Here is a 25,132-nt window from a genome sequence, read left to right as displayed (position 1 = left end):
TCCACTGATTGAATGAAAAAAATAATGATTTTGTGTTACCGGGAACTTTTTACAATATGCCAGAGGGACCTACTGGAGTCTCTTTAATCTTGAACAATGGTTGTTTCTTGCAGAGGCAAATTATGCAAATCGGTACTTAGTGTTTCATAATCAATCAGGTCTTTGTTGGCAGTGTTGTGAGTGCCAGCAGAACAGAATTCCTATCATCCTGGGGGGGCAGGGGGGGCGGCTTGCAAGTCAAACCACTGCTGTGATCAGCAAAGGCCGCTGTGACTGCTTTGAACTCTCCCTCCAGTTAAAATGCCGCTGTCCTTTGAGAAGAACCCTACCGTTTTGTACCAGGGTTTTTGTTTTACAGCTTATCTTCCTTTGGGTAATTTACAAAACACCCACGACGGAGCAGCTAGCAGGACTGTGCTGTGGGTGACACGTATAAACAAAGCTGGGCCGGCCGCCTGGGATGGCAGATGGCAGCCATGCCCCCCGAGCTCCCTTTGTGTGGGAGCTTCGCGGACGCATCCAAGTGCACATATGTATTTAAGAACAGTGTCATTTCAGCTTCTGCCGGCGCAGAACAATTAACCTTTAATAATCCTTTGATTCCTGATCAAAAACAAAGAACCCGAGACATTTTAAAAGCCCTTGGGAAAAGCTTGTATGTTTGAGAGTTCCTGTCGCTCCTACAGCGCTAGTACGTGTGTCGCCACCTAGTGGACAACGTCCAGTATGTAGCGGGCTTCCTGTGTTTGAGGGCATTTTCCCTGCTGTTAATTCCCCGAGCGGTAGAAAAGCGGTTCACCTCGGAGCATTAGTGACTCTTGAGGAACCGCTGCGGGCTAGGTGTACGCCTGAGCCGCTTGTCAGAGAGACGGGAACACACTTCAGAACAAGACGGCAGCATGCAGCAGGGTCCTTTACCTGGCCTGGCAACCAGCGAGGACGGCAGGTGTATCACTGAGCAGAGTCTCAGGAGTCGGAGGAAGTCAGAGGCTGGGCTGGGGAGGTCGGGGAGTGGGTCATGGGGGGCCGCGGGCGTAAGGAATTGAACTTCGTCCTGTGGGTACTGGGGAATCAGTGACACTTTTAGTCCGGGAAGTATGTGGGAAGGGGTACCTTTGGTTTAAAAATGTTTTTTTGTCTGATTGCAAAGACTGTACACACTAATCGTAGGAAATGTTGAACTACAAAAGGTATTAAGAATAAAGCGGTATCGCTAAGCCCTACCACCCAGAAACCATCAGTATTTAGTGAGCAGTCTTTGGGGTTCCTCTCCGTCGTGGAAACAGCATGAGGTGCGCCTGGCATGTGTGTTACATCAGTGGATCACACGGTACATGCTCGGCCGTCTTGGCTTTCCCCACCCAACAACACGCTTGTGGGAAACCATCCCTGTCAGCAGCCCTGGATGGGCCCAGATCACAGCGGCCATGTTGGGACGTTTTCTTTCTGTTTGGTCTCGTCATCAAACCTGGAAGTGTAAGGACAGGTCACATGAATCTTCTTTGACCCGTCAGATGCGTCTGCACGAGGGAACCACACTGCTGCTGTTTCACAGTGAGCTTCCCTTCGTGGTAGATGGGCTGCACGGAGACCTTCGGTCTTGATGGACTGGGGAATTTCCTTATTTAAGCATGGCCACGTGTAGTGAACTGCATTTATCCTCAGGGAAAGACAGGGATGAGTCAGGTGAGTACCTGTGGTTTTAGAATGCAGTTCAAATAAATGGATTGGTTACGTAGCAGCTTCCCGAAGAAGCCAGATCCTGGCGGATCCCCTTAGCTTCGTGCTGCCCCCTACCTACCTGTACACAGATCACCTGAACAGATCACCTCAGCGTTGGGTACTGTTGCTCTCAAAACGCTCCGTCAGCACTGCTGGTAAAAGCAGCCCTCAGAGCTGCAGTGCTCAGGTGGGACCACAGACGGGGCCATTGTGGGTGGACTGGGCTCCCATTTGTTTTGAACCATTTATATGTAATGTGTTACCTCGGCGTCTTCTCATCTGTAAAGTGGGATTATAATGGCCCCTATCTCGGGCTGTTGGAAGTAAGTGAGCTAATGGATGCAGAGTGTTCAGTGTGGTGCCTGCCCCATAGTATGCACTCAGTAAAAGTTAGCTCTTAACACGTGTACTACTATTTATTCAAATATATTTTTACAGCCCTCCCTTTGTAGTAAAGCCCAGGGATATTAAGCAACTTGCTCAAAATGTCATTTGGCAAAACTTAAGAGTTTAGGGGAGCTTATACAAACACCTCTTTTCCCCAGCCCAACTTTGGAGCCACCTGAAAGAGAAATACAGGAGTCAGAATATGAAAAATGCAGAGCCCGGCTTTCGATGTGTGGCTACACACAGGTGGAGTGTGGACCAGACCAGGCCCTTCCGCTGGCCGCTGCCAGGCATGCTCACCTTGTCCGAAAGCAGGTCAGAAACCAGGTGCGGCGGTCCTCTTCCTTCCGGGGCCTGGAATGTTCAGCTGAAAGAAGTCCCTCCAAACAAAGCCTCAGGAGTGGGAGTCAGGTCCCCTCGGCAGTAGGTAGCAGAGCAGAGATTAGAGAGAGAGAACCTCGGCCAGCTGTGGGTCGCTCTTCTCCCTCCCCCTTCCCCTCTCCCGCCCTGCTCCACGCACACCCCACACTGAGTCTTGCCCACAGCCTGCTCCTCTGCCCACGCCCCATCCCCAGCCAAAAGCCGGGTGGAGAGGAACTCAGTCGTAGGGAAGATGTCGCATCCTGGAAGCTGCCTTCATTGCTCCTTTGACCCTGTTCTGTGGTGGTTTGCCGATTGATACTCAGGATGAACTGGTCCCCACTGGGCAGTCTTTCTGACCATCCTGTCTCCTTGCTCACACCTGTGGGCCCCCTCTCAGCATCCCTGTCTGTGGTCTTGGCGCTTCCGGGCCTCCTGGGTAGCAAAACACTAGGAGCAGCAGCCGACTTCAGAGGAGGTGACTTCAGCCAGTGCAAACACCCCCTTTAGCTATACGCACGCTCCCACTGTACCATGTAAGGGATTTGAAATGAGTGCTGTGTGTGGAAACACTCAGAACGCCTTCCTTGCAGACCTTTCTGTACCCGCTGTAGTTAAAAATATTTTTTAAATCAGTACACACAAATATTCTCACATGAAAACCCTGCCTATATTTCTGTGAAGAAAAACCTCAGTTAATTAAGCTAAGTAAGTAGTAGTAGTTTTATTAGTCTTTTGGTGGCATCATGTAGAATAAATGCCTTAGCCTTTGAGCCACAGAGCTGCAGGCCATCCCAGTTCTGCCTCATTAGCCTTGTGACCTTGCGTGGGCCTCCGTTTCCACGTTCATTAAGTGGGAATGGGGTAGTGTCTACTGCATCCGATTGCTATGGGGGCAGTAAATAACAGCGCCCACACATGGCGGGTGCTCAATAAGGGGCAGACTCTGTTCGCTAACTCGAGTGGGTAGTGAGTGCGTTGTTGAATCCAGATACCAGAAGGAAAGCGTAGCATGATGTTGCTCACTGGCTGCGTTTCCCAGCTCCCAGCCCTCCCCGTTGTGGTGTCTGTACTAGAAAACTGCAATTGCCAAGAATCTGTGCTTACACTTAGGGGTTAAGAACTCAAACCTGATTCTTAGAATGCCTGGGTTCCAGCCAGGCTTTACTGCAGGCGTTCCCGAGCAAATTAGCTGCCCGCTGTCTCAGTTTTTCTCATCTGTAAAATGGGTATGATGATGCGTCCTGTCCCATGGGGGCTGCTGGGAGAATGAGATGAGCTGATACGTGCAGAGCTCTGGCAATGCTGCCTGGTACGTTGTTAACTCGCAGTGAAGGTGGGGGTGGTGGGGGTTTTTTTAAAGTGGCACTTTAAAGGGAACTTTAAGCAAAGATTGCAAGTACTTGGAAATAAAGTAGCTAGAGATGGTGGGTGGGATTTAGTTGTTGGTTCATGTTTGGGTTACTAGTTTGGCGGCAGAAAATCTGTACTTCAAAATGACTGAAAATGTTAAGCGAAGAAAGTGCTAAATGGGAGATTTTTAAAAATAATATTTGATTAAGGAAAACGTAAAATATATACTACAGTAGACAGAATGGTGTAAGGAACCCCGTGTACACACAAACCCATCTTCAACAAGTCAGCAGTTATCAACTCATGACTGGTCCTGTTTCATCTGTTAGTTTCATCTGTTATTCACACCTTCCCCCCCATATTATTTTGAAGCAAATCCCAGGTATCATATCATTTGACTTATAAATTTTTCGGTATACATATCCCTAAAAAATACGGGGTTTAAAAACAAAAAGAACTAAAAACATAATCCTAATACATAATACTATTATCATACCTAAATAAAAAAATCATAATTCCTTAATATCACTACATGTTAATTGGCCGATTTTTTTAAACCAGGGAAATAATAATACACAGGAGGCATTAAAATGAATTTAATATCAAATGATGCTGGAAAACACCAACATACTCATCAATTTAACAGTAACGATGCTAGTTCAGCGAGGTAAGGGTCTAGTCCGAGCTCTGTCGGTAATACCACCTCTCGGGGCTTTGGTTTCTTTCCACTAAGAAAAATACCTCTTTCCATAGGCTTGTTTTCAGAATAAAATGAAGTAACCCACTCAAAGCGACTGGTTTGGAGGAGATATTAAATAAATATTGCATCCCTTTCTTCCTTTTTTAGCTACAGTTCATTTCTTACTTTAAACCACAGTTCTTGTTAGAAATGAGGGTTTCTCCCGTCGCCTCCGATAGAGACACGTTTGTATGACATGGCAGTGCCGTCAGAACCACAGCTCTCTGGTGTGGAGACTTGCACGTGGGCTGTCAGGTGGAAGATTGTTGACTTTGGGGAACCATCGTCTCTGTGGAGCCCTCAGGCTGCACCTTCCCCGTAGGTTTTACCTGCTGGTTGATGCTGTGCCTTCCAAACGCACCTCACTGACTTGCTAGGAAAATTCTGTGCACAAATCGCCAGCGTGTTTCTCTTCATTTGTTTACTCACTCAGTTATCTAAGTGCAGCCTCGTGATGACCTTTGATACCTTTTGGATCCACCCGTATGTCAGGAATAATCAGACCTTGAAGCCCTTTTTCTGTTGGATTGCCCCCCGCCCCTTTTGTTTCTCCTTTCTCCTTTCCAACATGTAGGCGCTACCGGAGATGCAACAATGAGTAGCACATAGAGCCTGACCTCAAGGAACTTAATTGAAGTCTGGTGGGGTCACAGATAAATACTGGGACTCTAAATGGAAAGGCCTGAGGGAAGTGTTAGGGAAGGCTTCATGGAGGAGGTGAACTTGAAGCAGGGCCTAAAGGAAGAGCAGGGGTTCTTTGGGTGGCCTGGGCGTGGGGTGAGGGAAGAAGGCTGCTCCAAGCAGAGAAGGGCAGCCGCAAGGCCGAGAGCTGTGAGGATGGGCCGGCCCTCACGCCCAGGCTTGGGAAAGGCCCGCGACGTGGTGCAGCCCCAAAGCTCTCCCTGAGCTAGCCCTTGCATCTTGTCACCCACCTGCCCCACAGAGACCCTCTCCCTACCCCTGCTCCCCGTGTCACTCAGTGATAGCAAGACTAAGAGAGTGACACGAGTTTTAGATCTTTATGGGCTAATGTACTGTCATTTCACTCTGATGTCCTTGTCAAACTTGACACTAGAAAGATGGCCTCCTTTTAAAAGTAAGAGGCATTCTCTTTAGATACATATGAGGACTCTTTAAAATTAGCACTGTATGTGGAAATATTAGAGATCCAAAGCGTACAATTATTCAACCTCTGTAAATGTTTGAAAATATCAGAGTTGTGTGAAATGTAATATGCTATCTTTGGCAGTTTGTTCTGAAAAATAGGACTAAGCACAACAGTAACAGATCAGAGCTCGGCCACGAATCTTTACAAAGATGGTGGTGGTCATGTGATTCAGTTGTCAAAACATTCTTAAGAAAATAACCCTATCATGTGTTGCTATTTGGGGATTTAAGTTGTCTATTTAGGTAAATCAAAGACCGATTGAAATTTTTTTCTTCTTTACTGATTTGTTGTGATTTGTGCGTATGTTTCTTCCTTTTTTAAAATAAATTTTACTAGGGAATATTGGGGGATAGTGTGTTTCTCCAGGGCCCATCAGCTCCAAGTCATTGTCCTTCAATCTAGTTGTGGAGGGCGCAGCTCAGCTCCAAGTCCAGTCTCTGTTTTCAACCTTTACCCTGTTTCCCTGAAAATAAGACCTAGCTGGACAATCAACTCCTAATGCGTCTTTTGGAGAAAAAAATTAATATTTATATTATATTTATTATATTATACCTAGTCTTATAGTAAAATAAGACCAGGTCTTATATTAATTTTGCTCCAAAAGATGCATTAGAGCTGATTGTCTGGCTAGGTCTTATTTTCAGGGAAACACGGTAGTTGCAGGAGGCCCAGCCCACCATTCCATGTGGGAATTGAACCAGCAACCTTGTTGTTCAGAGCTCGCACTCTAACCAGCTCAGCCATCTGGCCGTCCCTGTGCGTGTGTTTCTTAATGCTCATTTATATCTTTTCATTCTCGGCATTTGAAATATTACTTTATACATTGTGCTCATGTTAAGTATTGAGTTATTATACTGATGACATTATTAAGTCAGTAATTACTTAACCTCTTAACTTATCAAGAATTCCATTTAATCCTGAATAAGCTTAATTCCATTTTAATAAATTCATTTTATAGAAATTTGCCATTACAGAGCATACAAAATTGGGATCACATTTGTTATCCTTTAAGTGAACCCTCTTATAATTATGTTTTTTGAGATGCCCGTGGGGCCTTCTTGTTCTGGCACTGAACCCCATGTACCATTTCACCCTGGTAGACTAGAACTAGCTGAAGAGAGGGGTGGGGTGGGCAGGGGGTCAGCAGCTGGAATGAGCCTATGTAGTAGATTCCTTTGGACCTTTTAAAACTTTTTATGGAAAACTTTATGACTCCTGAAAAAACCTGTTTTGGATCTTAAGGTTCTAAGTAAGTGAGCTATGGACTGAATGCTTACACCTCCCGCCCTCGTTCATATGTTGGAGCTCTTCCTCCCCGTGTGATGGTATTTGGCGGTGCGGCCTGTGGATCACGAGGTCACGAGGGTGGGGCCCTCATGAACGGGATCAGTGCCCTTAGGGGAAGAGACACAGAGGAGCCCTCTTTCCATCGTGTGACGATTCAGCAAGAAGGCAGCTGTCCGCAAACCAGGAAGCGGGCCCTCAGCGGACGCCGAGTCTGCCCCTGGATCTTGGACTTCCAGCCCCCAGAATGTGAGAAATAAATGTTTGTTGTGGAAGCCACACAGCCTACGGGATTTTGTGATCGCAGCCCAAAGGGACTAAGACGAGGTGTATTCGTTTCTTATTGCTGCTGTAACAAATCACCACAAATCAGTGGCTTAAAACAACACACATTTATTATCCTATACTTGTGTAGGTCAGAGGTCCAAAATGGGACTCCTTAGGCTGAAATCAAGGTGTTGGCAGGGCTGAGTGCTTTTCCAGGGAGACTCTAGAGGACACTGCATTTCGTGGCCTTTTCTAGTATGGAGCGACTGCTCTCATTCTTGGCTTCCTTCCTCCGTCTTCATAGCAAGCAGCCTTGGATTGAGTTCTCCCATTGCGTCACGCCGACTCTCTTCTGCCTTCCTCTTCCGCACGTAAGGGCCCTTGTGATTATAGAGGGCCCTCCCTACTGGGTCCTACTTTAAGGTCAACGATGAGCAACCTTAGGGCCATCTGCCCCATTAATTCCCCCTTGTCATGTAACATCACAGTCACAGGTTCCAGGGACTGGGACGTGGCCATCTTGGAGGGAGGGAAGTGGCATTATTCTGCCTACCACAGTAGGCTTAACCCTCTGGGATTATGAGTATGCAGTGCCCACTATTTATCCAAAATTTAGTAGAAGTTTTTGAGGCTCTGCTTTGCCCAGGAACTTCCTGACGAGCTCTGGGGAAAGAGAGAGAAGGGGCCCTTCACTGTCCAGGAGTTTGCAGTCTGGGGACGGGAAGTCAGTCTATAACTCGTCACGTGGTCCCCACAAAGGAAGAGATGCTAAAACAGACGCATGTGCACGAATGGGGTCTGGCTGTGCCTGGGCGTGTGGAGGGGTCTAAGGAAGAGAAGAGGACCTTGGAGGAGGAGGAGGAATTCGCGATGGAGAGAAGGCGGGCAGGGCACTCCAGGGAAAGGGAGAACCATGTGGGCGTGTGGATTGGGGAGCCCCGCGGCTGGGAGTGTGGGAGAGTGTGGGGGGACTGAGGCCACTCGGGACGTCTGCAGCTGCACTGGGCAGGGCCTTGGACTTGACTCCGTTGGTTGGGCCCAGAGGTTACACATTGGCTGCAGTGTACTTTAAGACCAGAATTCACCACCGCCAGAGGCACTGCACCCACCCACTCTCCTTGCGTTGCTCATTTGCGTTGTTTACCTGGCCCCTCAAGGGCAGGGGTTGGGGACGAGGATGGACACTGAAAGTTTTAAAACAAGAGTAACTTGATCAAATCTTGCATGTGATGCAGTAAACACCTTGCTTGCCTATCTCTGCATTTGTTTTGCAGTACATGTGCAAGTCAGATTTTGTAATGCAGTTTAAGTGGGGGCAGGAATAGGCGTGTGAGGAAGGCAGTCCTGAGTTCGAGTGTGAGCTCTGTCGTGCACTAAATGTGTAACCTTGGACAAGTCACATAGCTCCTGTGAAGTCCCCAACTGATGAATGAGAGCAGTGAGATCAGGGACCCCCAGGGCTGTGGGGAAGAGAACACTGTCTGTTAAGAGGCAGGTACATGACAGCCAGGGACATTGGACAGACTCAGTCATTGTTATCTGATCCTTAAGTGAATATTGTGGCAACACTTGGTTGTTTCTTTGATTCTAGCTCTTAAAATGCCTGAATTGCATTTATTGGTGTAGACTGTGGGAAATCTAACTGAACCGCTGCTGACCTGTCCCCAGACGAACGCCACGTGTTTCTGTTGTGATAAATACCACTTTTGTGTTCAGACATACATGCTCATTCCACAATACCTATGGGCCCCCATCTGTGCTGCATGTTGTGTTTAGAACTGTGGGGGAAGCTGTGCAGCCCCTCCTTGTGTGGCTCACAATGCCACTGACAAGCACGCATGTGATAGTTAAGCCAGAGCAGTGTAACTGAGGGCCAGCTGGGTGGTAAGCACAAGTGCTTTCCAATTCAGAGCAAAGCGCAGATTAGCCTGGCTTGGCCTTGACAGGAAAGCCTTCATGGGGAAGGTGGAGGTTCAGCAGACCCTCAAGGCTGGGGCGGTGTGTGTTTGCAGGAAGTTCACAGGGCAGGAGACCCGCGTGAGCAGTGGTCAGAGGCCGAGCAGGCTGCCAGCCTTGTCATTCTCTCCTGGAAACACTTCCGTCCCTGTGCACATGAGCCTAGGTTTCTTCCTACGTCTGGTTATTTTATTTTTTAACCCCTGGGTCGATGCACACAGGACTTGACACACAGTAGGTGCTTTAGGTTTTTATGATTCTAGAGATCAGTCTCACAAACAGAATCCTTTGTCCTCTTGTGTTCTTTTCGTCGTCCCCGAGGCAGGCCGTAGGGAAGACGGACACTTGCTGGGGAGGGATAAATTGTAACTGAATCTTGTAACTCAAGATTCACGTAAGAGGGGCATGGCCCTTCTTATGATTGTGCCAGCTCCAGCCTGAGGACCCATCCCCGGAACATTTGGGGGAAGGCACATGTGACGGGAAAATTATAGATACAAAGCACGTAAAGGGAGGAGCTGGCCTGTGTTGAGCACGGGCTATATAGACACCAGACGTGCATCGTTTCATTTAATCTCCAGCTTCCTTGGAGGTTATTTCTTCCTAATGTCATAGATCACAACAATTACAGGAAAAAGGAACCATTAATAAGAGACCAAGGCCCAGGAATGTGGGTAACTTTGGGGGAGTCACCCAGCGAGCTTGTGATTGTACAAGAGTTTAAAACCAAAGTTATCCAGTTTGTAGTTTCAAAATCTTTCTACAACCTGCATTCCATTCTCTGTAATTTAAAATTTATTACGTGTGATTGTAACATATCTATCTAAACTGTTTTTGTGTTTTGTTTTTTCATTTTAGATTTCGCACATTGGCAAACTGAGAGATTTTCTTCTGGAACACAGGAAAGATTATATTAACGCTTATAGGTAAGTGCGTCTTTTTACCATAACTCTGCCAACCGTGTTCTTTTCTGCACCTGTATTCCTTTTGAGCTTTTTAGTCTCACTTTTTATTTAAAACCTCAGGGCTGTAATGGGGAAGGTCAGTTTGGCAGTGGTACCTACAGAGCTCCCCTGGCCAGCGAGGGCACTGCCATCCCTACGTCCTGAGTCCACACGTCCCCACGGCAGCAGCTTCTGTCCTCAGACTCCCACTGCTGTGCGTGCCGTACGTGTGAACATGCAGATGTGGCAGAGACCGCGTCTCACTCAGTAAATGTTTGTTACACACATGAGGGGACGATGCAGCTCACATGAGGGGCGGTGCCATCTGGAGAGAGCAGCTCTTGCCCCCAGGGAGGGTTTTGGTGAGGCTGTTTATTAAAGAGAGAACACGTCTTGATCGGGGTTTCCACAGTGGTTTCTGGAATAGACTGCAGGTCTCAGCAGACACGGAGCCAGCGTCTCCGTCCAGGCGCCTGTCTCTTCTTCCTGACCCACGTTGGCGCCTGGCTTTGGCATGTGTTTCTGCCACAGGAGGCCGCTTCCCGCGTGTCACCTCAGCTAGTGGCAGAGGGGATTGGCCATCCGAAATGACGTCCTTAGGGGCATCTGTACAGGTTTCATCATCATGAAAGACACCAGGGTGTTTGCACTTCAGAAGCCTTCTTCTCACGAAGTTAGAGAATACGAAAGAAATCCTCTGATCTTTTAAAAACCTTGTCCATATATGCAAAAATGAAAGTATTTCATATAAATTCTTTAACAGAGAAAATAATTATACCTCAGGTGACTTTTAAAATTACCCCTGCCACTTTGTCCACTTAAACAACATTGGCAGCTTTATACTTTTGAGTGTATTTTGTTTGTATAATTTGGGAATATATTAAATTATTCTGTTGCATGGTACCAGAAATCATTATTCTAATGCATAGTACCAAGGGGACCTTGTTTTTAAGCTCTTAGTCCAAATGGTTGGTGAGCACTAGATGGCAGTGTAAATTCTGTTTAGAAACAGGATGTGTTTGTATATCAGATGCTAATTGTATAGTCCATAAAAATGGAGGCTGCAGTCACTTGGGAAACAACAGCACCGGTACAAACCCTTGGTTTGCAGCTCCTTTGTTTGGTGCCTGACAGCTTAGGCCACAGGGGTGCTTGTAGCGCTTTCGTGGAAAAGCTCACTTCCCTTTGCCTTGAAAAGCCGTCCAGCAGGTGAAGACTGTGAACGTTGGTTTAGTTCAAGCCACCCTCCCCTTATTCACTTATGAACCTGAAAATGTCATTTACTCTGTAAAACCCCAGTGTCTTTCCCTAAACCAGGCCTCAGCAAGCTACAGTCTGCAGGCCAAGCCCAGCCGGCCGCCTGTGTGTTTGTACAGCCTGTGAGTTAAGGGTAGTTTTTACACTTTTAAATGGCTGGGGAAATAATATTTGACCACATATGAAAATCATATGAAATTCAGATTTCAGTGATCATTAATGAAGTTTATTGGAACACTACCACGCCCATTCGCTGACATCTATCTTTGGCTTCTTTTCTGCTGCTCCAGCAAAGCTGAGTGGCTGTGACAGAACACGTGGCCCGAAGAGTGTAACGTTTTACTACCTGGCCCTTTTCTGAAAAAGTTTGCCGAGTCCTGCTCTAAATAATGGAGGTGTTGGGAAATTCAAACAAGACAATATAATTGAAATGCGGTGCAAAAAGAAAAGAAACAATGGATTTATAAAAAGATGATTATATGAGGGTGCTGTAACTTTGCAGTAGTTTTAAACGTTTGGTTATAACAGTGGTATTAAGACAGTTCTCCTCAAACCGCACACCTCAGCTCCCACCACTGTGTGCCAGTGTCCCAGGCCACCAGGGCACAGACTCACTCTGAGTCCCTTTTTCTGATGTCCCTCAGTATAGCGGGCCTTCCCCTTTCCCGACATCGATGACAGCAAAAGCTGGGACTGAGGACCAGTCCCAGCCCTGCCACTTACTGCTGTGGCTCCAGCATCAGAAAGAACTGCAGCTCCTGAGGCTTTTCTAGGCTTGGCGAGTCCATGGCCCGAGTAGACACTCAGCCTTGACTCCTTTTGCTGGTCGCAGCCAGTCCTTGCCAGCGAATGCACTCTGAGTTCCATTCCTCCCGTCAGTCACCCCTAAGCGGCAGTCTTAGTTCTGCAAAGTGTTCATCCTGAGAGTGCACGGGGCTCACTCCACCTCTTGCTTCTTTTCTTCTCCATAAAATGTGGACTGTGCTCCTAAGAGCTGTGTGTGGGGCTCCTGGCACACACCGTCCCTTAAGGAATGATGGTTGAATTGGAACCCCATTGGACCTGAGATGCAGTTTGGGGGCGGTCATTTAAAAAAGAAAGCACCTCTATTTCCTGCCAGAGAGAGGTGGGAGGGAGGGAGGAAAAGCGAGAGGGATAGGATGCAGGCGTCAGGTCCGCATGACGGAGGTGCATGCGTTAGCAGTTTTATCACTAGGAACGTCTGGGGTGGCAGGCAGAGGTCAGGCCTGCGCGTGGTGGCCGTGATGAGGGCTCCTGAATGAGACAGACTCATCAGCTGTGGGTGCCACTGGACAGTCACAGTTCCTGGAGCACAGACAGCAGGGACAGGCCCCCGATAGCATATGAGAGAGTGAGAGAGAGCAGAACCCCTGCTGTCTGTTAGCAGGCAGTCGCCAAAGAGAGGAGAGAAAGGAGCTGTGGCTGGAGGTGTGTGATGCATGTCTCCTGCCAGTTGTCAGGTTGTCAGAAAGAGAAGTCCCACCCCTGCCTTGGGAGCGGTGGAGGGAGGAAGGAGGCTGGGTGTCAGCCTGGGTGAGTTCCCTCGCAGGAAACATGAGGGCTGGGGAATAAGCATTCCCCCCAATGCACTATATTCTCTCCAGATGGAGAAAGGCGGCCCTTCCCTCTCCCAGGGAGTTCTCCCTCCCAAGGTGGCAGACTGTTCAAAGCCCTTCATTTTTACCACCCTGCCTCCCAGGCATGGAGCTGGCCTTGGCCTGCCTCTGGGGGCATTTTGGAAGGCATATGATGGTGGAATTGAAAGACCGTGTTTAGAAACAGTGCCTTCAGACCCATAATTAGGAAGCTGTAATTTTTTCCATAATGTAGAGCTCAGATTTTATTGACCCATTTAATTTTTTAAATAATGACGTTTTACTAGAGAACAGCATGTAACCTAGGTAGCCTCTGGCTGGATCTCTTGAATGATTTTATTTAAAAGTAATTTCTCCCCTCTGGTAGATGTATCTTTTCTGGATTATCCTGGCAACAAAACAATACCAGTTGGGGGAAAAACTTGCTTGGTTTCCGTTGTTGTTACTAACAGAATAACCATACTCTTAATTTCCGGTTTAAAAGGTTAATGTATACTGTGTGCTAAGGGAACCTCACCTTTAATTGAGTCATCAGTTTTCTCAGATTAACCTTTAGGCCTTTTCCATTTCACTGAGCTGAGGTTCCATTGAATCCAAATGTGGTGAAGGAGGATGTTACTCTAATGTTCTTGGAATTAGTCCTGTATAGGTCTGCTCTGACCGCGCGTGCGCCTTCCCCCAGAATGAGTCCCTTTCTCAGGTATTGGCCCCTGACCCCTTCAGCCTGCACTTCTGATGAGGTCATTTCTGTTGGGGACCAGCACGAGGAGGGGGGGCTTCTGCTCATCACTGTCACGCCTCCCGTGGTGAGGTGACTGGGGAGGGGGTGCAGGGGATCGAGCTCGCTCCGCCCCTGTTCCCCACCGTTGGGCCTTCTGCCTCAGGTGGAGTACATGTTGTTAGGGTTACCGTGTTAGGCCAAAGAAACTAGTTAAGAAAACAAGATGCTGGTGAGTGTGGGGATAGGGAAATGCTTGTCTCACTCCATGTTTCATTGCGGGGAGGACCGTCCATTCCCCAGGAACCTGTGGCCTTCCTTCTCTCCTTCATCTGTCTCCCAGAAAACGTGGAGGTGGGCCGGGTGGGGGGTGGGAAGGGGGCAACCAGGGGAGGACAGGAGACTCAGCCAATGGCTGAGGAGACCCCTGTGCTTGGCTCCGCCCTTTTCTCTTTGGGAGGGGCCTGCTGTCAGGTTGGATGCATCCTGCCCATCTGTGCCTTCAGTTTTCCAGTGAAGGCTCTGGAAGGGGGGTGCCTGCACATCTTGGGGTGGGGTAGACTCAGTTCGGAGGGACCTGTCACAGAATACAGCTGTGGCTGTATGTTGAGCCCGTTCTCCAGGTCAGCCTCAGGCTGTAGAAGTATCTGGTTATTGATTTGTTGATGGATCAGCCTACTCTATGCTGGGCATTGTAGTTGGTGATGGGCGTACAGCAGTGGACAGACAGACAGAAGTCCTTGCCTTTGTGGAGATTGTATTTTGTGGGAGAAGACAGACAAGAAGCAAAATAAGCAAGTCAAATATATAGAATTTTAGAGCGAGGGTAAGTGCGTTTGGAGTAAGGTGAGGGAAAGGGAACAGAAAATGTCAGGGAGGGTACAAGTTTATAAAGGTAAGTTAGGGAAGACCTCGTTTAGATGTTGAGAAAATACCTAAAAGCCATAAGGGATTAGTTTATATAGATAGCTAGAGAAAGAACATTCCAGAAAGAAGAGACAGCCAGCAAGTATAAAGGTCCTGATGTAGGAGTGTGTCCAGATGTTCCAGGAACAGCAAGGAGGCCAGTGGGAATGTAGCAGGAGGGATGAGGGGAAACTTGAAGATGAACTCAGAGAGATGGCAGGAGCCCATCTGAGGGACTGTCACTCAGGTGGGAAGCCACTGGGAGCCATAGGTGGATGACGGATCTGACTTACTTTGTAACAGGTCAGTGAGGCTGATGTGTTAGAACAGACTGAACAGGGACCAGCAGAAGCAGCAGAATTAGGCAGGTACACTTACGGTCCAGGTGAGGGGTGTAGTGGCGTGGACCAGTGCGGGAGCGGTGGTTGTGAGGACCTTTGCAGGAGAGCAACAAGACGTGTTGATGGATTAGACATGAGCTGGGAGAGAAAGAGGAGAGAGTCAAGGATGGGTCCAGCCTTGGGGCTGAGCAGCTAGAAGGAATGCCATCAGCACCAGTGGGGAGGACGGCAGAGGAGAGCAGGCAGCGCTCAGTTTGGGGTGTAGCTGAAACACAAATTCAGCATCTGAATGGAGATGTTGAAAGGTAGTGAGATACATGTGTCTCAGTTTCAAGCAGCGGTCCAGCCTAAAAACATAAATTTGGGGCTTGTCAGCCTACAGCTGGCACTTAAAGCCACGAGACGAGGCGAACTCGCCCGGGGAGCAGCGTAGATAGCGAGGAGATTGAGTTCATGGGCTGGCCGTGACCTGCCCGTCATTAAGTGGTCGGGGAGCGAGGAGGCATTGACAGAAGTGACTGAAAACAAGTGGCCAGTGAGGTGAGGAAAACAGGAGTGTGGTGTCGTGGAGGCTGGAGGAGGCCATCAGCTCCATCCCATCTGTGAAGGTCACTGGGTGGGGCTCATTGGTGACCTTGGGAGCAAGGACAGCAGTGATGAGGATAAAAGCCTGTTTGGATTGGGTTTGAGACCAAATGGTCAGGAAAATAGAGACCTGGGGTGTCTTAGAGAAGTTTTACACAAAAGAGGGGGAAATCGGGCAGTAGCTGGTTGGAGACATGCAGTTGAAAGGTTTTGTTTTGTTTTTTAAGTTGGGAGAAATATCCCCATGTTTGTATGTGGCCGGGAAAGATCCAATAGACAGAAAAAAAAATGATGCTATTAGTAACTAACACGTGTAGTATTTATTCACTGTGCCAGACACCGTCTAAGCATTATGTACACATATGAACTCACTTAAGGCTGGTGGTGCAGGAGAGAGAAAGGGGAATTGCTGGGGCCACCCTGGTGCCCAGGTGGGGGGCATGGCCAGGAGTCTGCAGGCCCAGAGGAAGAGGGGCGGGCCCATGTGGTGGTGGGAGCTTGTGGGAGTTCCCAGGAAACAGGAAGCAAAGCCCCCCCTCCCACACACACACACTTGTGAAGGGGAGGAAGGTGTTGGGGTTTGAGGAGTGTGGAGAAGCTATGACATGGTCATCAGCAGAGTGGGAAGCAAACACACCAGGGCCCCTGAGCAAATGCCAGGTCCCACTTGAGATTAGTAATCGTGATAAAGCCAGCATTTAGATCTGTCTGTAATAACCAGTTGTTAACTCTTGGTTTTCTATGTGCCACCATCTCCTCTCTCTCTGACTATCACTCCAGGTGGGTCTTCTCTCATTGCTTCCCACTCCAGCATTCTTCCAGGAGCCAGGCTTTTCCTGTGCCCCTCAGGGATTAGGATAGAAAGGCTCAGAGCCATTGAACAAGACCCAAGCAACCAAATGTTTTCTCAGTGCCCGTCATGGGACAGCAGTCTGCTATTGCAATTTCTGTGTTTCCCCAAAAATAAGACCTAGCCAAACAATCAGCTCTAATGGTGTCTTTTGGAGCAAAAATTAATATCACATGACATCACATCACATTATATTTATTATATTATAGACCCGGTCTTATTTTACTATAAGTAAAATAAGTGAAATATTTATAGTAAAATAAGACCGGGTCTTATATGAATTTTTGCTCCAAAAGATGCATTAGAGCTGATTGTCCGGCTAGGTCTTATTTTCGGGAAGCACGGTTTTGGACGGCACCAGAGTTTTGCTCTGTTTATCAGGCCATGGGAAACATTAGTAGCCTCAGCCCTGCGACAGCGTGTGTCTGTTGTCACGTATGTCACAGTGACTTTTCCCTTCCCCCTAAATAGATTACAGAACCTCAGAGAGCGACCCTTTGTTACTTACAATCTCCTGTAGTTTCTCCAGTTTTTATCACAAAATGGTTAGAAGACCATTTGCCCTGGTTTCTTTTTTCAAAACAAAGTTAGTCACAGAACATTTGGTGTCAGGAGCCTGACATTTGTCCTTCTAAATTGCGTTATAAGGACAAATGTTAATAGTGGTTTTTCACTTTCCTGTTTCCAGTTCGTCTCTTCCTTCTGTGTCCCTCGTTTTAATGCCTACTCCTCCCGGCCCCAGGGCTCAGAGTCTGATGACTCCCTGCTTCCAACGTCTGTTCTGCCCCTGAGATGTCACATCTCAGAACCAGCCCCGCCTTCCAGGGTCCTGCCACCACTCACGCTCAACCGTGGCCCCTTTCTTAAATTTCAGTTCAACAGACCAGGTTTATTAGCACCTGTTACGTGGCGCTAGGGGTGCAAGATGAGTAAGGCAGCGTTCTCTGCCTGATGTCAATAACCCTTTGCCTGACCCTCCGCCTCTTTCTGTCTCACCTGGTATTACCACATTTACTTCCGTAGCTCAGCCCTCCGTTGGCTGCAGAAGAAAAGTCCTTTGACCTGCACTGGAAGCCCACCAGGAATGTAGCGCTTTCTGCCTGTCCTGCGCTCCAGCCAAACTGAACCACTGACTTCTCCAGACAGGCTCCCTCCCCCAACTTCATTCTGTCTCCTCTTGTCTCCTCACGGCACATCAACAAGTGGGAAGCAAGCATCGCCCCTTCTTCTGAACTTTTCTGTCCTGGGTGTTAGTGCAAAGTATGGACTCCAAAGCCAGGATGCCTTGGTTCAAATCCCAACTCTGCTAATTACTAGCTGTGTGACCGTGGCAAGTTACTTAACCTCTCTGACCTCAATTGCTTCATGTGTAAAATAGAAATTATAATAGTACTTACCTCATAGAATTTTGAGAATTAAGTGCATAAATATATGTGAAGCGCTTAGAACAATGAGTGGTGTTAATGCATGGAAAGGGTTAATTACTGACTTAATAATGTCATCAGTATAATAACGCAATACTTAACATGAGCACAATGTATAAAGTAATATTTCAAATGCCAAGAATGAAAAGAAATAAATGAGCATTAAGAAACACACGCACAGGGACGGCCAGATGGCTGAGCTGGTTAGAGCGCGAGCTCTGAACAACAAGGTTGCTGGTTCAATTCCCACATGGAATGGTGGGCTGGGCCTCCTGCAACTACCGTGTTTCGTCAGCAGCTGAGAAGTGATTGAGTCTGTACCTTATCTGAGTTCCCTGTGACTTGGGGAAGGGGAACAGGACTTTATTGGGGAACAGTGTGTACTTCCAGGACTTTTTTCCAAGTCAAGTTGTTGTCCTTTCAATCTTAGTTGTGGAGGGTGCCATTCAGCTTCAAGTTGTTGTCCTTTCAGCCTTAGTTGTGGAGGGCGCAGCTCAGCTCCAGGTCCAGTTGCCATTGCTAGTTGCAGGGGGCACAGCCCACCATCCCTTGCGGGAGTCGAACCGGCAACCTTGTGGTTGAGAGGACGCGCTCCAACCAACTGAGCCATCCGGGAGCTCAGCTCAAGGTGCCATGTTCAATCTTAGTTGCAGGGGGCACTGCCCACCATCCCTTGCAGGACTCGAGGAATTGAACTGGCAACCTTGTGGTTGAGAGCCCACTGGCCCATGTGGGAATCGAACCGGCAACCTTCGGAGTTAGGAGCACGGAGCTCTAACCGCCTGAGCCCCTGGGCCAGCCCCAAGCATCCCTTACTTTTGATGATTATATTTTTAATGCCCATTATATCTCTAGTGCTGTTCTTAAAATGTCAGAGAAAAGTAAGAGACCGAGCCCTTCTTCAAGTTGCTCCGTGTCCTAAGCTTGGCGTGGTGTCTCTGCCCGGCACCTCCCATCTTCCCTTCCACACTTGTGTCTTCTTCTGTGCGCTGTGTCCTGGGCTTCTCCTTGTTTGCCTCCACCCGTCAGTCCACGTTACCTGTGAAATGTCTCTCAGGGGGGCTGTGCCGCCTCACACCACTGACGTGGCCTCAACCCAGGCTTTCTTCACCTCTTCCTGGGCTCTGCACTGGCCATGACTGTGGTCAGGGCCACCTGGCGTCTGGTTTCCTCCGTCCCCAGGCCAGTCACCACCAAGGAACCCATGCAAAAGGCAGATCCCTCTGTTTAAAATCCTCCAGTGGCTAACTTAGTGGCCCCCAACTTCTGCACCACAAGGACTCCTTTCCAGCTGATAGTGAGGTATTTGTCTTTTATATGATTATCGTATTTTAGGGAAACCTGTTGATACTGGAGAAACAGCTATTCAGATTCAGGAACAATTTGAAATAAATGTGTACTTATTCATCATGATACCATTTACATTCCTTTGGAAAGAGGTGGGGATCCGTGCTAGATACATCGAGTGCGTCTGTGATACACACGCTCGTGTGCTGTGCTGTCCCTCGATGTAATGCAGGGACCCCACGGGTCCATAGCTAGGACGCCCGGTGTGCAGGGACCACCCAGGTCACTCCTGTTTTCCGTCCTGGTGGAGAACCACGTTACATGGTCATTCCAGCCATGACCGCAGGTTGGGGACTGGCAGCGGGTCTTCCCGGCTCTCCTCTGGGTGGAGCGTCTTCCTCTCTGCCTGCCTGGCACCCACCTCCCCTGCACGAACCGACCACCCCGCTCTGGGTCCCACTGTCCACTTCCAAACCAACACCATCCACCACAGTTCTTGTGTTCCCCGTTTCTGGGTCATTGCCCCCTGTTATATGGTCCCCTCTGTGGGGATCAGAAATGAGCCTTGTTCAACTCTGAGCCCCTAACCCCTGCCGCAGTGCCTGACATTTGTGTGTGTGTGTGTGTAGGGGTGTGTATATATGAGTGCATGAACGGATTTCGAGGATAAAATAAGTAAATAAAAGACATGTAAGATGCTGCGAACAGTGCCGGGTGTGTACTAAGAGTTCAGCTGATGTTAGCGCACCCTCCACGTGCATTTCAGGTGTTGGGGAAGCAGAAATGAACAAGATGAAGTCCCTGATTTCAGGAACCTTACAGTCTCTTGGGAGGAGATAGACATAAATATTTATTTCAGAGTGTAATATGTGCTGTGAAGAAAAATAAAGTGGCTAAAGGAGAGATAGGAGAGTAGCAGAGTGATTGGAGAGCCCTGGCCCACGTACCAGGAAGCAGAGTGTACGGCTTTGCAGTTCAGACACAACAGCTTAATAATGGCACAGGACTGTGAGCACACAGGGTAGCCAAGGGAGGCCGCTCTGATCTGGCCGTCTGAGCAGAGATCTGAAGGAAGAGAAAAGCCGACATCTGCTTGGAGAGCATTCCAGGCTGTGGCAGGAGCGTGGCCATGGGGGGACAGCAAGGAGGCCAGTGTGGCTGGAGGGACGTGAACGAGGGGGTGTGGCAGGAAGTAAGGTCCGGGTCGGGGTGGGGGGCGTTCAGGACTTTGTATTTTATCCTTCGTGAGAGTAGGAGCTGGCGGGTGGAAATGAAGTGATTGAGTCTGTACCTTATCTGAGTTCCCTGTGACTTGATATTTGGTGATTCTGGATTTCAGCTGTGATGTCCAGAGTGGTTAATTAGGCAGATAGCATCACTGTCAACAATAAAGCTGCCACACCCGCCCGGACCTGACAGGGTGAGCACGGTAATGGAACTAGCATATTTTGAACTTCCAGGTGCTACATTACTAAAAGCGAGCACCCTTACTAGGTGAGTAACTTTAGGGTTTTTAACTTAGTATTGGGAAATGAAATGTGTTTCTGGAAGCTCTTTTATTGTGAGTTCTGCAGACTGCCTGTCAGCAGGGACAGAGTGGCAGTCTGAAACAGCTTCTCACAGACCTCTCAAGAGCCTTCATCAGTGTCCCGAAGCACTGTCCACGCAGCACCCACGGATTTCTCCTAACAGAAGTTGCTTGTGCGTGGTGCAGTGTGAAAGCCTGCGGTGGCTGCCCTGTTGTCAGAGCGTAAGGCCGTGTGTGCCGGCCCTGACGCCTCTCCATGCCCACCTCCCCTGCCCTGGACTCCCCAGTGTGGTGTCTGCAGGAAGCGTCTTCTACCCGACAGCCTTCCTGACCGTTGCTCCCACTATCGAGACGCTTCTCCCACCTCTTAGCCTGGCCAGTTCCTCCTCACTCCAAGTCTCAGCTCACAAGTCACTGGTGTCAACAGAGGAGCGTTTTCTTCCCTTCACACCCCATTCAGACTACATCATGCGGCCATTTGCTGCTGCCCTTCCGTTTTGTGCCTTTCTCTCTCCCTCTCCCTCAGCCATATCACGTCTGAACATGGAAGGATGACAGATGCAGAACGCGACCAGATAGACCAGGACGCTCAGACGTTCATGAGGACCTGCTCAGAAGCAATTCAGCAGCTGAGAACTCAAGGTGAGGTGCCTGAAAGGTGCGGGCAGGCAGCCGTGAGCTGCTCAGTGCGTCAGACTCACGGGGCACAACCAGTTAAAGTCCCGCCCTCTGGGTTCTTATTTAGATTTCTCTCTGAAAACTTAAAAATCCTTCCCGTCCTCATCAGTGCTTTAACCTAAGCTTAAAAGTAATGAAGGGGCCATGACTCAAGATAAGTAATGGGAGGAAGGAGGTGGAAAGGACCTCTCCAGACAGGACTAAAACTTTACTAAGCGACCAGGGTCAGAGAAGGCAAATGGTGCGTGTAGGGGTGTGTGTGCGCGTGCGTGTGGTGTCCCACCTGGTGAGTAGTGGGCAGTGGTAGATGACATGTAGATAATAAGGATGAAAGAGGGTCATCTAAGCTCTCTACTCGTGTATCCAAGTTAAGTCGAGCATCAGTCTCTCATGGTAGCTTAGGTACCCAGCCCAGATCTGCCATACGGCCTGGGGCAAACCACTTAATTGCCTTGGGCCTCGGTTTCTTCATCTGCAAAATGGGGACAACGACAGGGTATGTCTCAGGATTGTGATGAAAAATACATTAAACTCGCATAGCTCATGCTTAGAACTGTAGCTGGCACTAGTGTGGTTATTTCTGTCCCTTTCATTGATGTTTAATTCCAGTCGAGGCCGTGAGATGGCTTCCCAAGCCACGTGTCTTCCTTGATTCCTTTTTCACTTGCGTAGGCAGGTGCAGAGCACATTCAGTAGTGTAGAGTTCAAAGTGGCCAGGTGCTACTGCACTGCTCTTGACGCAGACTTCATTTGGGAAGCTTCCGTCAGCACCCTGCAGACCACGTGGACAGGTCGCTGAGAGGACAGCTTCCTGGACCCGCGGCGCCCCTCCCGGGACTCCCAAGTGAAGCAGCCCTACAGCAAAAACACATCATGCCCCCGGCCCTGAAGGGCCTGTGCATGAGACAGCCTAGAAAATACCCGTGAGCATTAGTAAAGCCAGCCGTTAAGTACCAAGCCCTGTGACCTTGGGCTCCTTCTGGGCTCTGAACCTTAGTTTCCTCGCCTAAAATGAGCATAATCGTAATGGCCTTAGGATTGTTTGGATTATTAACAGTAATGGATGTAATGTGCTAGCAGGTGCCTGCACACAGTAGGCACTCAGCCTCTCAATAAATGGCAGCTGTCTACCAAAAGAAATGGCCCAGACTTCACAAGATATGATAGTTTGCAGAAGAAAGGCATCCTTGAGGAAGGTTTCCCAGAGAAGGAAGGTTCGCCCGGTGTCTAAGGGCCCGGAACGTGGACGGCTGAGGGGAGAGGAGGGAGCGTTCCACTCGCTCAGCCACGGGGCGTGTGTGGCTTGAGTGGTTTACACATGTTACTTGAGAGTCAGCTTGAGCACCGGATGCTGTTACTGCTGACAGGGCAGCACCCCAGAAGCAGACAGCGCTGCTCACGTGCACTCCGTGCTGTCAGACACGCCGTAAACTACGTGACGGAAGTTTTTCTGCAGCCTTAATCTCAGGTTGGAAAGCCTAATGCATCGTACTCTTTAAAAGTGTAGCGTTCCGTGCCACAGATGGGTGTTAGGGCGGCACGTCGCGAAGCACTGTCAGTAAAGCACGTGCCGTGAGAAACCGACGGCCCGTCCCTGAGCGTGAGTGACATAGAGGCCTGACTGCTGTCCTTTCCTCTGCAGCCTGCAAGGACGCACAGCCGCAGCAAGTGAAGGAGCACAGGGCCGCTGTTCTGGATTTCACTGAAGATTACCTGAAAAGTATGCACGTCAGCCTACGGGTCGGAGCTGGCGCTGCCCGTGTGGTGGTGCCCGCCGCGGACCGTAGTGTCTCCTTATATTGAATGATGCTTTGGCCTGAGAAGCGGTTTTAACTAGTCTGTCTTCTGGTATTTTCCCTGCAACAGGAGTGTGTAAGCTTTACTCAGAACAAAGAGCCATCCGAGTTAAACGAGTGGTGGATAAGAAAAGATTGTAAGTACTGTGTCTGTTGGGGTTCCTTAAGCACTGTTAGTAATATAACAACAACAACAATAATAATAATAATAGCAGTACTATTACTACTAACAAGGAGCTCTGAGGCCCCACAGTGTACTGTCCTGGAATTTCTTCACAAAACGCTGAAATAGTGTTTACTCAGCACTTACCACGTGCCGGCGACTTTATTAGGTCAGCGCAGCCCCATGAAGCAGGTCTGGTGTTACCCTCGTTTTGCAGGTGTGGAGGTTGTGGCTCGGGACATTAGGTGGCTCACCCAAGGTCCCAGCTCCAGGCGGAAGCAGAGCTGAGGTCTGAACCCTGTGAGGCTGGCACAGTGTTAGCCACTGTACCTGGGTCTCTGAGCCCCACGTCCCTCCCTGCTGTCTCTGAAAGTGTTTTCCTGAGGAAAGAGCTGGAGCACGGCCAGCAGTGCTCGCTGTGAGGTCTCCCTCAGGGCTCCTGTGGCGTATACCCCCTCCTGACACCCCTCACTCGATGCCAGGTGCTCTGAGCACGCGCCCCACTGCAGCGCCCAGCCCCCACTTACTGCAGGTACAGTTCTGAGCCCCCCTTGCAGGTGAGGACACTGAAGCTGCGGCCCAAAGCCACACAGCCAGGACGCAGCAGCGCCAGACTTCCGTATTTCCCACGGCACCTGGCGTCCCTGCATCTGCCCTCCCCACTGGGCTGCATGCCAGCCTCAGAGCACAGGGACAGGGCCCTCCGAGCTGCTGTCCTCGCAGCTGCTCAGCCAGCCTGAGATTGGATCCTACACGAACACAGAGTGTGGGTCCAGGCTCCAAACCTTGGCCACTTACAAGTTGGGAAAGATTGTGGGGTGTTCTCTTAGATCATTTTGGGGCGTTCTCTTAGAAGGTAACAGTGCATACTATCGGGGACAAATTTTCTGAATTCTTGCTGTGTCGGGGCCGCAACACCACCCTCAGGTTCAGTGATTTGCCAGGAGGATTTTCAGGACTCAGCACACAGCCCTGCTCATGGCTGTGACTTATTCAGGTGGAAAGGTGCGAGGCCAGCAGCAGAGGGAAGGGGCACACGGGCGAGAACCGAGGAAGCCAGGAGCACACGTCCAGCGTCCTCTCCAGAGTCACACAGGATGGCGCTTGTGCCCCCTTGTGTGAAATGTCCACCAGGGAAGTTCATTAGAGACTCACTGCCTAGGCATTTTCCTGGGGACTGGGCACGTACGCAGCTGCACATACCATAACTGCAGACCCCAGAAGGCAGGCAGGTTTTTAGCACAAGCCACGTCGTTTGCACAGTGAGCCTCTCTTATCAGTCAGGTGCTGGGAACCATCTCCAAGTTCCCAGACCCCAGCCCAGGGCCCAGCTTGCAAACCAGCCTTTCTAAGGAGCGCAGTCTCGGGCCTGCTGTGTTGTTAACTGTTCTGCGCACTTGTGAAACATTTAAAACCTCAAATGCCAACAAATAGAAGCACTTGTGGAAGATGGTAAGTAGATGAGTCAAGTTATCTGTCCACAAAACTGTGACACAAGGCCCTGAGAGCACAGGCGGAGAGAAGCAGGAGAGATGGGATCTCCGTCCTCATGGAGTTCAGTTGGATGGCTTGCCATATAAACACGAAAAATGAGCCAGCTTAATCAGCACAGGTCGTAATGGGTGAGCCAGTACCCGGGGCAGATTTGTCAAAACAAGGGGCTTTGCGTTGGATGTTGCAAGAACAGGATGTGGGGAAGTGATTAGAGAGGCAGAGAGGAGAGCAGGCAGAGCGTCTGAGGCCAGTCCTGGAGGAGGAGGAAGGCGACTGAAGATGTGTGATTCACGGCGGAGGTGGTGAGGG

General features: G+C 49.3%; 1 protein-coding gene across 3 annotated transcripts in view; it reads left to right on the top strand.

Moving 5' to 3' along the window:
- The window catches only part of STX18 (syntaxin 18), a 106,889-nt gene that overhangs the window by 55,386 nt on the left and 26,371 nt on the right, over positions 1–25,132 (top strand). For all 3 annotated transcript variants that reach the window (XM_019716690.3, XM_019716689.3, XM_088792913.1), the window contains exons 2-5: positions 10,095–10,162; positions 21,219–21,334; positions 23,013–23,090; positions 23,237–23,303. In XM_019716690.3, the coding sequence (XP_019572249.3) occupies positions 10,095–10,162; positions 21,219–21,334; positions 23,013–23,090; positions 23,237–23,303 (329 nt within the window). The remainder of the gene's footprint in view (positions 1–10,094; positions 10,163–21,218; positions 21,335–23,012; positions 23,091–23,236; positions 23,304–25,132) is intronic.

The sequence above is a fragment of the Rhinolophus sinicus genome, chromosome 1, assembly GCF_057876585.1.
Source record: "Rhinolophus sinicus isolate RSI-liver-muscle chromosome 1, RSI-T2T, whole genome shotgun sequence".
NCBI classification, from domain to species: domain Eukaryota; kingdom Metazoa; phylum Chordata; class Mammalia; order Chiroptera; family Rhinolophidae; genus Rhinolophus; species Rhinolophus sinicus.
Note: the sequence above shows the minus strand (reverse complement) of the source record. Positions and strands in the feature narration are given on the sequence as shown.